This window comes from Loxodonta africana, chromosome 24 (assembly GCF_030014295.1).
Source record: "Loxodonta africana isolate mLoxAfr1 chromosome 24, mLoxAfr1.hap2, whole genome shotgun sequence".
Taxonomy (NCBI): domain Eukaryota; kingdom Metazoa; phylum Chordata; class Mammalia; order Proboscidea; family Elephantidae; genus Loxodonta; species Loxodonta africana.
This window is the reverse complement of record NC_087365.1, coordinates 37752349-37767289: the sequence shown is the minus strand read 5'-3', so window position 1 is coordinate 37767289 and position 14941 is coordinate 37752349. Positions and strand designations below refer to the sequence as shown.

General features: G+C 38.0%; 1 protein-coding gene across 5 annotated transcripts in view; it reads right to left on the bottom strand.

Annotated features, from left to right (window-relative positions):
- The window catches only part of RALGAPB (Ral GTPase activating protein non-catalytic subunit beta), a 94683-nt gene that overhangs the window by 56391 nt on the left and 23351 nt on the right, over positions 1-14941 (bottom strand). For 4 of the 5 annotated variants that reach the window (XR_010319280.1, XM_010591675.3, XM_003411712.4 and 1 more), the window contains 3 exons: positions 14690-14853; positions 13131-13317; positions 9924-10055 (listed from right to left, as the gene is read on the bottom strand). Coding sequence is in view for 4 of the 5 variants with exons in the window: in XM_010591675.3 (XP_010589977.2) it covers positions 9924-10055; positions 13131-13317; positions 14690-14853 (483 nt within the window). In the remaining variant the exon portion in view is untranslated. The remainder of the gene's footprint in view (positions 1-9923; positions 10056-13130; positions 13318-14689; positions 14854-14941) is intronic. The other variant, XM_064276077.1, reaches the window with a different exon arrangement.

Sequence of the window (14941 nt, the reverse complement as noted above, 5' to 3'; positions counted from 1 at the left end):
TGTGCAATTTAATTTAAAAACAGTGTTCTTTGTGCCTATTTCTTTGATTCAGAGAAGACTGATTTGTGACAGACTCAAACCTCAACACTTCTTTACAAAAGATCTGCAGTGTGTTTACGTGAACGTTATCTACTCAGAGAATAAGAATCAAAATAACACTGAAAAAGTTTTTAATTTTTAAGAGCATACCCAGGTATTTTTTCAAATATGTTTGCTATTAAACAATGAGGTGACAAATAAATCAACATAAAACCCAAGGAGAAAATTTCACATTACTATGGGCATTTCTGAGGTTGCCAAGGATTTCCTTTGACTTGGATCCACAAGCAACGCCCACGGAAGCAGCAGTCAGGAAATCAAATGATGTATTGCATCAGGCAGGTCTGCTGTAGAAGGCCTCCTTAAAGTGTTCAAAAGCAAAGATGTCACTTTGAGGACTAAGGTGCACCTGACCCAAGCCATGGTATTTTCAATCACCTCATATGCATGTGAAAGCTGGACAATGAATAAGGAAGACCAAAGAATTGATGTCTTTGAATTAATGGTGCTGGCGAAGAATACTGAATATACCATGGACTGCTAGAAGAACAAACCAATCTGTCTTGGAAGAAGTACAGCCAGAACGCTCCTTAGAAGCAAGGATGGTGAGACTTTGTATCACATACTCTGGACTCCTTGTCAGGAGGGACATTCTCTGGTGAAGGACATCATGCTTGATAAAGTAGAGGGTGAGAGAAAAACAGGAAGACCCTCAATGAGATGGACTGACCCAGTGGCTCCAACAATGAGTTCAAGCACAACAATGACTGTGAGGATGGCACAGGACTGGGCAGTGTTTTGTTCTATTGTACATAGGGTTGCTATGCATCAGAACCGACTTGACGGCACCTAATAGCACTAGCATTTCTAAATATTTTTTTTAAAAAGCTATATGAAAATCAGGATTTGGTGCTACAGTTTATGCTGTGTTCATGTGTACGTACTAAAGCCATATATTTCTAAACCATGTACTTGGGCTTGAGTTTTATTTTACATACAAAAAATTTTAAATATTTAAACAATTTAGATTTCCATTCAAAATGCTATCTGCTTGGCTGTACAGTAAACAGCCTCTCCAATTCAAAGAAATACTGATAAACCCATAGCCAATACCTGGTAGGAAGGCCCATGTACAAGGCCAATGGAATCAGGTTAAAAAATATAAATCAGTGGTTTATACATGTCCTGCCCTTTGAAACCTCTTTTTCTGTCCATTTAAGACTCTTAATTTCAAGTAATTGCAAGTGGGGAAGGAAAACATGTGCACATGTATGGAAAATGGACTTGTAGTGGCAGCACATTGTATCCAGACTCACAGAACACGGTCTCCAGAAATAAGTCATGTGAGACAGAGACCAAGTAGGCTCTAGTAGCAGTGTCTACTGAGGATTGTAGCTCATCTGTCCAGAGGTGAGAAAATGAGGCAGACAGGCTGAAACAGACTACACCTCAGTCCACCAGAGCTCATGTCTACTAGATACTGACCCATGACTACTAGGTACTGAGACCTGGGAAGAGGAAGGCTATATTCGCTCCTCTAGATATGAACCTGAAATGATTTTATCAGCATCCAAATAGTCAGAGAATAGATTCCAAGAAATAAATAAAACTTGAAATGAGAATGGGTAACAAAGGACATGGAACAGGTAACAAAAACTGCATTCCTGCAGCTTTCAAAGTTCTGTGCATCTGACACACTTGGACAGTCTGTTAAAAATCCAGATTCCATCTAAATTCACTGAAACAGAATATCTGGGTGCGGCCTGGTGGACAGGTGTCTTTAATAACCTTTCCAGTAATTCGGAAGCAATGGCCACATTAAAACAAGTCCAAAGACAAGCATTTGAGAACAGCAGACTTAAGGTCAACGAAAACAATTTTTTGTCTTTTTTGTTTTTCCTGGAAAAAGAAAAAGTATCACTTTATCATACTAGATAAATTTTCGAATCCTGTCTCCCTATCATATTCAGCCCTCTTCTGAGGAAATCTGCCAATGACCATAGCGGCCCCTGCTGAGTAACACTCATGTACCTGGCCTCCCACCCAAACTGCCCAAAAGGAGACCATTCAGATGTTTGCTAGTGACTTGCAACTAATGTAGCTTAACTAACAATAATATTATCCATTCTGATAATCTAAACCAAGGGAAAGTCCCAGTGAACTGGAATGGCTAGACGGAATAGCCACATCACATCACAGCTGTTTACACCACTAGGCAATCATCATGGGGGTGCATGTCTACCAAAGGCAGGAGGAAACAAGGACTCAGTAAGCGTGAGGAGAAAGAACAGTGTCGATGCACGAGAAAAGCCAGAGAGAGACAGAAGGTACAGTGGCTTGTCTGTCCCAAGGTTGCCTCTTAATCCATATCCATCGTGAGGTCTGGTTGTTCACTGCTTCTTATAGTCCAGTGAGACCTATCATATAATAACCCCTCTTTTTCATATGTGCCCGTAAGCAGGTTTCTATTCCTTACATCTAAAGGAAGCCTGATGAAAATACCTTGACCTTGATCGAAGTCAGCTCAAGAAAAAAGATAAACCCTAAAGACAAGGAAAGGTTGTCTAAGAACTACCTCCAAAAAAGATTCCAGGACCGAAGTGATTTATTTCAAACTTTTAAGAAACATATAACTTTTGTGCTATAAAAGCTGTGGCAGAGCACAGGAAAGGGTAGAACTTCTCCAGTTTTTTTTTTTTTTAAACGCCCAAAGCATTAATTAGTCAAAAACTAAAACTAGAGACAATTCAGGAAAACATTAAAAGAATGGTATTCCATAACCAAGGAGTACTGGTTGTGCAACGGTTAAGGGCTGAGCTTCTATCCCAAAGGTCAACGGTTCAAACCCACCAGCAGCTCTGCAGAAGAAAACACCTGGTAATCTCCTCCCATAAACATTACGGCTTAGGAAACACCATGAGGCAGTTCTACTCCATCACATAGGGTCTCTAGGAGTTGGAATTGACTCAATGGCGCACAACATTCCATAACCAAGCAGAACTTTACTCTCAGGAGTAAAGGATGGTTCAATACTATGAAATAAATTAACAATAGGTCAAAGAAGAAAAACCATTTGACTGCTTAAAATGGATTCTAAAATATGATCTGAAAAAAGTCAAATATCCATTCCTGGTTTTGTTTAAAAATATGGAACCGGATAAATTTAGAAAACCAGGAACATAAAAAGAACAATATCAACAATCGACATTCTACTAAAAATTTCACATAAGAGTAAAATCAGAATAAAAGAAGCATGTCAAAACAGTATCATATTAATTCAACGCAATCTGAGAAGTTCTGACTAATGCACTAAAATAATATACAGACATAATAATAATATTACTAGCAGCTACAACTTTTTAAGCACTTACTATGTACTAGATGGACACCCTGGTGGCATAGTGGTTAAGAGCTACAGCTGCTCAACAAAAGGTCAGCAACTGGAATCCACCAGGCGCTCCTTGGAAACCCTATGGGGCAGTTCTACGCTGTCCTATAGGGTCGCTGTGAGTCAGAATCAACTCGATGACAATGGGTTTTGGTTTTTATGTTCTTGATAATATACTGCTTTAAGTGCTTTTTATTCTTCAATCCTTGTAACAAGATGATTACTATTATTATCCCCATCTTACAGATTAAAAAACTAAGGCTTGGAGAAACTAAATTGTTTGCTCCAGTTCACAAAGAAAAGAAAGTAGTAGAGCTTGAACTCAAGTGCAGGTCTGCTGCATCCAAAACAACAACAACAAAAAAACCAAACCCGTTGCCACTGAGTCGATTCCAACTCATAGTGACCCTATAGGAAAGAGCAGAACTGCCCCATATAGTTTCCAAGGAGTGCCTGGTGGATTTCAACTGCTGACGTTTTGGTTAGCAGCTGTAGCTCTGAACCACTATACCACCAGGGTTTCCAAAAGCACTTTTAATTAATCACACAGACTAGTATATGAGCCACCAGAAGGAGAGAATTCTCACTTGCAGATGATATGCCCATAAAATACTCAGAGCTCTTTTAAGAGCCCATATATATGTGTAAAAATAAAGTAAAAAAAAAAAACTTTTTACAGCAACAATAATCATTTAGAAGATTTAATGGCAGGAAAAAAAGTTGACCTTTTACAACATAACAAATAAATAATACCTAAGAATAATGATTAAGAAACATGGAGATCTTTGTGAAGAAAACTATAAAACACTTCTATAAGACATACAAACCAAAAAAACCAAACCCACTGCCATCAAGTCAATTCCAGATCATAGTGACCCTACAGGACTGAGTAGAAGCCCCCACAGGGTTTCCAAGGAGCGGCTGGTAGATTCGAACTGCAGTCTTAACTACTACGCCACCAGGGCTCCTGTAAGACTTATAAGATTCTATTAAAAAAAAAAAAACAACAAACTCTTAAAAAGGCAGCCTCAGTACACTAAAATAATTTTTTCCTAAATATAAATACAAGCTTAATACAATTCTCATCTTTGGCAGAGTCTGGCTACCTGTTCACCAGTTTTTCACTTCCTCCCAGGCACATATGAAGATTATAATTTCTACATTTCCTTGCAATTAACTGTGGCTATATGTACTCTGGCCAACGGAATGTGGGTAGCAATGATTTCCAACACTTAAAGGCTTGGTCCATAAAACCCTCCCGCACAATTCTCCACGCTCTCTCTTCCCATCTGCTAGTCAGATGCAGAGGCTCCTAGCGGATCCATATGTTGAAGATGGCAGAGCCTCTGTCAACCTGGGTCCCTGAATGACAATGTGAGCAGAGCCACTCCCTACCCAAGAATTTGCAAAACCTGTACTGTGCTAAGCCACTGAGATTTTAGGGTTCACTTGCTAAAGCAAGATATATGCCTTACCCTAATTAATATAAAATCCAAACCCCAAAAGGTATTGTGGGTTTTTTTGTTTGTTTGTTTGCTTCCATTTTGTAACTTGACAAATTGTTTCTAAAATTCATCTGAAATGTTAAGCAGACAAAAAGAGCTAAAAAATATCCTAAGAGAAGGAAAAAGGGGAAAATGACATTAGGCCTACCAAATATCAAGAGCTATTATAAAGTTAAAATAATTAAAAGTGTTAATTCGGTACAAGAATAAATGAAGAGATTTATGGACAAACAGCCTCAAATATTGCCTAGTGTACAGAAAAGAACTTAATGTCACAAAGTTAACAAAATTAGAAGAAATCATAGGTGAGTATCTACCTGATTAAAGAACACAGAAAGACATCCTAATCTTAAAAAAAAACAGAAATGATTGCAGAAAAATACAGTTTCAAAAACAAAAACTACAATCACTGAAAGTTAAAATACACAAACTACAACTATAAACAGAAAAAAAAAAAAAAATAGAAAACGGTCAACATCCCTAAGGTATAAAAAGGTCAAACAGAGTTAATTAGAAACACTAAAAAAATGAAGCTAGTCAAACCAGAAGAATGACAAGGATGCCTATGTGGGCAGCAAGCAACAGACTTTTTTTCCTAAAACTTAGGCCAATGTGGCATTTGTACAAGAACAAATCCAAACCAATAGGACAAAAAAAAAAAAAAAAAAAAACCCCACTGAACAGAAAATCTTAAATACCATATTATCATCAACTTTAAGATTCACATTTTGTCACATTTTAACATCTCTGGAATTAGGATGACCCCAATAACTAATGGTATTTATAATTAATTGGCAGCATATTTTTGCAAAAAAAAAAAAAAAAGGTATATAAAATAATGATGCTTAGAAAAGGACAGAATGCTCCCAAACTCACTCTATGAAAGCCAACATATCCCTGATACCAAAACCAGGTAAAGACACCACAAAAAAAGAAAATTACAGACCTATATCCCTCATGAACTTAGATGCAAAAATCCTCAACAAAATTCTAGCCAACAGAGTTCAACAACATATCAAAAAAATAATTCACCGCGACCAAGAGGGATTCATACCAGGTATGCAGGGATGGTTCAGCATTAGAAATACAATCAACATAATCCATCATCTAAAAAAAACAAAAGACAAGAACCACATGATCTTATCAATTGATGCAGAAAAGGTATTTCATAAAGTCTAACACCCATTCATGATAAACTCTCAGCAAAATAGGAATGGAAGGAAAATTCCTCAACAAAATAAAGGGCATTTATACAAAGCCAATAGCCAACACCATCCTAAATGGAGAGAGTCTGAAAGCATTCCCCTTGAGATCGGGAACCAGACAAGGATGCCCTTTATCACCACTCTCATTCTAGCCAGAGCAATTAGGCTAGCCAGAGCAATTAGGCTAGATAAAGAAATAGAGGGCATCCAGATTGGTGAGGAAGAAGTAAAAGTATCTCTATTTGCAGATGACATGATCTTATACACAGAAAGCCCTAAAGAATCCTCAAACTACTGAAACTAATAGAAGAGTTCAGCAGAGTATCGGGATACAAGATAAACATACAAAAATCAGTTGGATTCCTCTACACCAACAAAAACAACACTGAAGAGGAAATCACCAAATCAATACCATTTACAGTAACCCCCAAGAAGATAAAATACTTAGGAATAAATCTTACCAGAGATGTAAAATACTTATACAAAGAAAACCACAAGACACTATTATAAGAAACCAAAAGAGACCTACATAAGTGGAAAAACATACCTTGCTCATGGATAGGAAGACTCAACATTGTAAAAATGTCTGTTCTATCAAAAGTCACCTATAGATACGATGCAATTCCGATCCAAATTCCAACGACATATTTTAATGAGATGGAGAAACAAATCACCAACTTCATATGGAAGGGAAAGAAGCCCCAGATAAGAAAAGCATTACTGAAAAAGAAGAACAAAGTGGGAGGCCTCACACTACCTGATTTTAGAACATACGATACTGCCACAGTGGTCAAAACAGCCTGGTACTGGTACAATAACAGATACATAGACCAATGGAACAGAATTGAGAATCCAGACATAAATCCATCCACATATGAGCAGTTGATACTTGACAAAGGCCCAAAGTCAGTTACATGGGGAAAAGACAGTCTCTCTAACAAATGGTGCTGGCATAACTGGATATCCATCTGCAAAAAAATGAAACAAGACCCATACACCTCACACCATGCACAAAAACGAACTCAGAATGGATCAAAGGCCTAAATATAAAATCTAAAATGATAAAGATCATGGAAGAAAAAATAGGGACAATGCTAGGAGCCCTAATACACGGCATAAACAGTATACAAAACATTACTAACAATGCAGAAGAGAAACTAGGTAACTGGGAGCTCCTAAAAATCAAACACTTATGCTCATCCAAAGACTTCACCAAAAGAGTAAAAAGATTGCCTACAGATTGGGAAAAAGTTTCCAGCTATGATACTTCCGATCAGCATGTGATCTCTAAAATCTACGTGATACTGCAAAAACTCAACTACAAAAAGACAAATAACCCAATTAAAAAATGGGCAAGAGATATGAACAGGCACTTCACTAAAGACATTCAGGTAACTAACAGATACATGAGGAAATGCTCACAATCATTAGACATTTAGCCAGTACCCATTAGACATTAGAGAAATGCAAATCAAAACTACAATGAGATACCATCTCAGTCCAACAAGGCCGGCATTAATCCAAAAAACACAAAATAATAAATGTTGGAGAGGTTGTGGAGAGATTGGAACACTTAAACACTGCTGGTGGGGATGTAAAATGGTACAACCACTTTGGAAATGGATTTGATGCTTCCTTAAAAAGCTAGAAATAGAACTACCATACAATCCAGCAATCCCACTCCTTGGAATATATCCTAGACAGATAAGGGCCTTTATACAAACAGATATATGCACACCCATGTTCACTGCAGTATTGTTTACAATAGCAAAAAGGCAGAAGCAACCACAGTGCCCATCAATGGATGAATGGATAAAGAAATTATGGTATATTCACACAATGGACTACTACACATCGATAAAGAACAATGATGAATCCGCCAAACATTTCATAACATGGAGGAATCTGGAAGCCATTATGCTGAGTGAAATTAGTCAGTTGCAAAAGGACAAATATTGTATGAGACTGCTATCATAAGAACTCAAAAAATCGCTTAAACAGAGAAGAAAATATTCTTTGATCGTTATGAGAGTAGGGAGGGAAGGAGGGAGGGAGGGAGGGAGAGGGGTATTCACTAATTAGATAGTAAAGTAGACAAGAACTATTTTAGGTGAAGGAAAAGACAACACACTATACAGGAGAGGTCAGGACAACTGGACTAAACCAAAAGCAAAGAAGTTTCCTGAACAAGCTGAATGCTTCAAAGGTCAGTGTAGCAGGGGTGGGGGTTTAGGGACCATGGTTTCAGGGGACATCTAGGTCAATTAGCATAATAAAACCTATTAAGAACATTCTGTTTCGAGAGTGGCGTCTGGGGTCTTAAACACTAGCAAGTGGCCATCTAAGATGCATCAATTGGTTTCAACCCACATGGAGCAATGAAGAATGAAGAACATCAAGGACACAAGGTAATTACGAGCCTGAGAGAAAGAAAGGGCCCCAATACCAGAGGCTACATCAGCCTGAGACCAGAAGAACTACATGGTGCCTGACTACAACCAATGACTGCCCTGACAGGGAACACAACAGAGAAGCCCTAACGGAGCAGGAAAGCAGTGGGATGCAGACCTCAAATTCTCATAGAAAGACCAGACTTAATGGTCTGACTGAGACTAGGACCTTGGAGTTCATGATCCCCAGAACTTTTGTTAGCCCTAGACTGAACTATTTGTAAACTTTCACTTAAAGAATAATAATAATAATGATGCTTTTTAAAACTAAAGTTATCTTAAATTTGATAAATTTGCTCAGAGTAAGCTTTTCAAAACACTGGAGCTAAGGAAGGATTACTTAATAAATAAGATTGCACGCAATGGAGGACAAGATAGAAAGTGCCCCTGGGCAGCTGAAGCACAGTGGAAGAGAAAGTCATTAGAATTAAGGAGCTGAAATATTTGAGGCCAGAGTATTAGAAAAGTCAACAAAGTGAAGACTGGAGTCCCCAGGATGGAACCAGGGGAGTGACAGGCAGGTGCCAGGATCACCAAGGACGGGGAGCTGGTATCGAACTTGAAGAGAGGACAGCACTAAGAATGTGAGTGGTCATAAGAACGATAGGAGTGGTCATCAAAAATATTGTGAAGAAGTTTTCTAGCTCTAGAAAAGGAAAAATGGCCTGAAATCAGCAGTAATTATTATCCTAAGAGTCAGGAGGAATGACTGCTAGTTGAAAAGGTGGCAAAGAAAGTGGTATTCTGAGGGAAAAATCCACAGTGAAAAGATAAGCTAAGAAAAAGTTTAAGAATCAAAACTTGGTTTACAACAAAAAAAGTTTCACAGAGCACACAGATGGGGCCAGTAGAGGGAGAGGCAGGAAATGATGGAACTGAACTGTACAGAATTATTATAAAGAAAAGGATAGCAGGAAGAAAGTTCTATAAAATTTTAAACAAAAAGGCTACTACAGAAGAGGCCCTGAGAGCTGGACCGCCAAGTCAGTGCTAGCCACAGGATAAACAGGGCAATCTGCAGTACCCACAGAATATGGCAGACTCCTGGGAGATGTATCATCTAGGCTGCTGCAAGAGGCAAGAGAACAAGTGGTACATCAACTACAGGGAACAAGTTTATAGAGTATGAACTGAGAGCTGCTGAGGACACCTAATCCTGCTGGGATAGGGCGAGCAGGAGGCATACCATACAGATGTGCTTGTTGTCCAGTCTGGCTCCATTTGATGGATTGTGCTTAGCTTCCACGTTCTGAACTCCAGGGGAGAGTTATGGCATGGTTCCTTCACTAAGACACTCACTGAGTAAACTGCGCATGAAATAGTAAAATAACAGTACCTTAACATATGTAAAAAGCGAAACCATGTCTGTGCAACACACTCATTATCCATTTCAGGGGGAATCAGACTGGCATCTTCATCAGGAACTTTAAATGGAGGAAATGAAGGACCATATGTAAAGCGTAGCAATCTAGAAAATAAAAAATTCACACCATTAACCAAAAGATACACCCAAGCACTAAAATATGATAAAACAGATGAAACATGCACCTCACTGAAATAAACAAGATACATAAAAACCTTAGCTTACCGAAGCCAACTCTTCAGACAAAGATTAGACTGGACTATAAGACATAAAATCATACTCGTGAAGAGTGTGCTTCTTAGTTTAAGTAGATCCCACCCAGCTGAGACTAAACAGGTAGCTCCTGTCTGGAGGTGAGATGAGAAGGCAGAAAGGGACACGGGCTGGCTGAATGGACATGGGAAATCTGGGGTGGAAGGGAGGAGTGTGCTGACATATTATAGGGATAGCAACTAGGATCACATAACCACGTGCGTATGAACTTTTGTATAAGAAACTAACTTGGGCTGTAAATTTTCACTTAAAGCACACACACACACACAAACTTAGCTTATATAATAGACAAAATGGGAAGCGAGGAAAATAATTTCACATTGTTTTTTCTGAAAAGATTTATCCCCCTGCAAACTGCTTCAACACAACTAGGCTATAGTTTATTTACAATAATAACTTCTATATAAGTTTGCTCATGATGCATTGGACCTTGAGTTTATGGTATATCTTAAAAACTAATTCAATTCCTTACAACGACCAAAAAAAAAGCTGCTGAGGCTGCTTATGGACAACCAAAAACCTCATGAGATCTGGTTCCTTGGTTTGGAGGTTTAGGGTCATGGTTTCATGGGACATCCGAATTAACTGGCCTAATAATGTGTATAATGCTTCTAATCTCCTAGTTCATTGTGTAGCGCCTGGGGTCTTAAAAGCTTGCAAGTGGCCATCCAAAGAATGCATGGACTCTAGACTTTCTGCAGCCAAGGGGGCTGGATGAACCCCCAAAACTACCACCCTGAGATAATCTTTGAAACTTAAACCAAAACTATTTCATGAAGTCTTCTTAAAACCAAACAATAGTTTCGCTTAACTAGCAAAAAATGTCTGCCTTGAGCATAATGCTCTTTTAAGAACTATCTAAAGGGGATCAAAGTGAAAACAGCAACTTGAAAAATTAGACAGGAACCTTAGGGGGCAGTGAGTTTATGTTAATAGGGGAGGAACAACTCAGAAAAGGAGGGTGAGAGTGACTGCAAAACCTGAAGAATGTAATCAAAACCACTAAATTGTACATGTAGAAACTGCTGAATTGGTGTAGCTGTGCTATACATATTCTCAACAACAGCAAAATAAAATTAAAAAAAAAATAATTCACCTATCCAATTACTTAATTTAAAATTAATATTTTAAACATATTAAAATTATTCAAAGTGCTTTGACCTAATTATTCTATAGCTAGGGATTCTATCTTAAAATAATCAGGGATAAACACAAAAACTATGTATACTCATTTCAACAATACTTTTCAAGTAAAACACTGGAAACAACATAAATTTAACAGAAAGGAATTATTAAATGGATTACTTATCATTTATATAACAAAAACTACAAAGCCACTAAAATTATGATCCCCAAAGCTATTTAAAAATGGAAAAAAGGCACGAGACACAAAATGAAAAAAGCAGGTAATAATCTTAAATTTTGTTTTTTAAAAAAGAACTAAATGGAAAACAAAATTTTTAATGCTAATGACAGTTATCTCTAAGTGATATTTCCCTCCTACATTGTTCAAGTTTTCTACTACAGTAAAAGTGGCAAAAGCCAGAACCTGTGTACATAAGGAGGAAACCTGTCAGAGAATGAAAACTGAAATATTTTCCACTCAGTAGAGAGTGACAGAAAAGTGGTGACTGTACTCTGTCGATGGCAGAAAACTTGTGAGACCCAGAAAAATAAGGCACTCCCACTGAGTTCTGGCTCTCAGAAGTTTCACTGTATAAGCATGAATTATTTTTTACAATCATTATAAAAAGAGCATCATTTGAAAATAAATTCATAATATTAAAGTTCACCATGGTAGTCCAGAAAAAATATAATATTCCGAAGTTTATTTTTTAGTTTAAATAATGACAAAGATATAAATATTTTAACTCCAAAAGAGACCCATCTACCTTCTGATATGCAATACCACCTAAAATAACATGTATTCGTTCTCCCCCACCCTCCAAAAAATCAAACCCAAATCACATCAAGTCTCTAGACCTCACTCTCAGTCTACAATGGAGATGGGAAGGAACACACTTAGTAATACACGGGGACAGAATCAGAAAAATCCAGAATGTGCAACACTCCATGGGACAAACAACCCCATTCCTTCAACAAAAAAAAAAATGCAAAGACCTAAAAACGAGAGCAGGAACTCACAGTTTAAAATAGACTTAAGAAACATATTAACTAAATGCAATGCATGACCCTTGTCTGCACTGATTCAATGGAACCAACCGTAAAAAGAAAAAAAAACTTTGAGGTAGTCAGGAAAATTTGAGTATGGCTGGATAACTGATAGTAAGGAATTGTCAACTTTGTTCTAGGCTTGGATAATGGTACTGTGATTATGTTTTAAAAAGAATCCTTATCTTTTAGTTATATATTAAAATATTTAGGGCTGAGATGAAAAAACAAGTCTGAAAAAAAGAAATCCTAACAGTTCACTTGTAGTGTATTGATGGCATTACATATAAATGGTAAAAAAGGGCAAAAGTATTACAAAAAAACCACCTACTTTGGTTATAAAGTAGCATAAATAGCATGGTCCCATTTTTGTAAAATTATATATAAGCATATATAGTAGGATTTCTGGTGAACTTAACTTTTTCTGTTACACCTTTCTGTGCGTGTGTGTGTGTGTTTTTTAATAACAAACAGGCATATTTTAGTAATCAGAATTAAGGGTGGGATTTTTTTGGGGGGGGAAGGATGCAGAATTTATTCGATTCTCAAGGATACTTATTCTGAAAGGTTTTAGATGAGACAGGCAATAACCAAACTGCTATAAAAAAATGTTCTAATTCTATGACATCTAAAGTACAGAAATAATAAACAATAAGCTTTTATCAATGTATTCCAAGCAAGGGGAAAGCTACCTAATGTCCGATGAAGGAGGGCAAGTCAAGGACGGTAACTGACCTTGAAGTGAGCGCACAGATGACCTTGCTCCATTGCTCCACCACTGCAGGATGGTGCCTCCAGTTAGCCACCATCTCCTTGGCTGTTTTCCAGTAAGGAGGTGTGGGGAAGCACCGAGTACAAGCTAGTAACCAAACCTCAAAGAGAACACCAATCAACTTCTCTGCTAGATTCTCAGCAATGCCACCTTACCAACAAAAAGAAAACATATCTTTGGCATACTTGTTTTAAAAGCTGAGCCTTAAATGACTTGGGAGAATTGGCTGAAATATTAAAATAACTGCGACTTTTAAGTTTTGACTTTCAAATAACCATTTAACATTAAAAATGAGAACCTATGCTTAGGAACTCATATAAGAAATCATGGATACATAAGCAAATTATTACTCTGGAAGTTTTTAAGGTGCCCTGCTCAGTTCTTACTGAAGATTTCAATCTTCCACCAAAGGGGGGAAAAGGGCACGTAAGGGAGAAGGAAAAAGAATGAGCCCCTCTAATGAGCGCCCACTATGAGTCAGTATATGTGCCAGATAGTTCAGACACATGACCCCACATAATCCTCACATTAATTTGCAGGATAGATACTCATAATACCTATTGCCAGTTATCAATTATACCCATTTTGAACACAATAAAACCGGGTCAGGAAGTTTAAGTAACTTGTCCAAGTTCATGTGGTCAATAAGTGAAGAATCATGGACAAGTACCCAGGTCCTTCCACCTCCAAACTTTGCTATAAAATGCTCCAGTGTTTGAAGGGAAGGAGAGACAAAGACGGGAGCAAAAGGACTGGTGCTGGGCAAAAGCCTCAACCATGAAAACAGAGCTGTTCTCTGTTCCGAGCCCTGGAACCAGGAAGAACAATAGCAGTGGTTTTTACATTGCTCCAGAAGGCAAAGCTAGGACGAGTAGTAATCAGGATGCATATTTCAAATGCATAAAAACAAAGTTTCGCAACAAGAGCCCAACAAGCGGACGGACTGCCTGCCTGCGTTGCAGAGATCCCTGGCATGGGAAGCATGCAGCAGAAGAGCTGATGAATCAAATACTGACAGCTCTTAGCAATACCAGGCAGGGTATTCTTATTATGGGGTCCCTTCCAACATTAAAATACCAGGAAACCTTTTAGATACTTCCCTGGACACTGCATCTGTGAGAGAACAAGCACACTCACATATATGTTAGTGAGGAGACACGGGTGAATAAGCAACAAGTGAACTACTCTGTAATCAGGTACATTATAGGCTCTATTTAATTAGTTAATTGTTTGCTGCACAGGCTCTAACCTAATATACAAAACAAGCTACTGCTTCTACAATTACCAATCGTGCATAAATTTATTAAGTCCTTCCCGATTTTAGCGAAATCATCACTGAAGCGAAATAACTTCATTAGTACTAAAGTCATATTATGCCTTTGAGGATTTCCATTCTAAGAACTGTTAACCCTGGTTTGCCAACTGTTATGCCAAAATTTAAATCCCCAATGAGTCTATCACTCATTGAGTTTAAAAGCAAACTGTATTTGAAGCCTAGGAATAAATTGGAAAAAAAATAAACCTTGAATAGTTGGTGGGGCCAGAAGTATGTCATTAATCTGCAGAAGAAACAACAGTAAGACTTCCCAGGTCTCTCGAGCCATGATCGATGATTCACGGGCCAGTTTCTGGATGGCTCGCAGGACCTGTAAGCATAGTCGGATCTGACTGGAGCCCTGTTCCTGTCTGAAGAAGACAGACAGATGTCACTGACAAGCCTTGAGGAGAGATGGCAACAGCTTAAAGACAAGCAATTCAGGGATGCAGCAAGCAG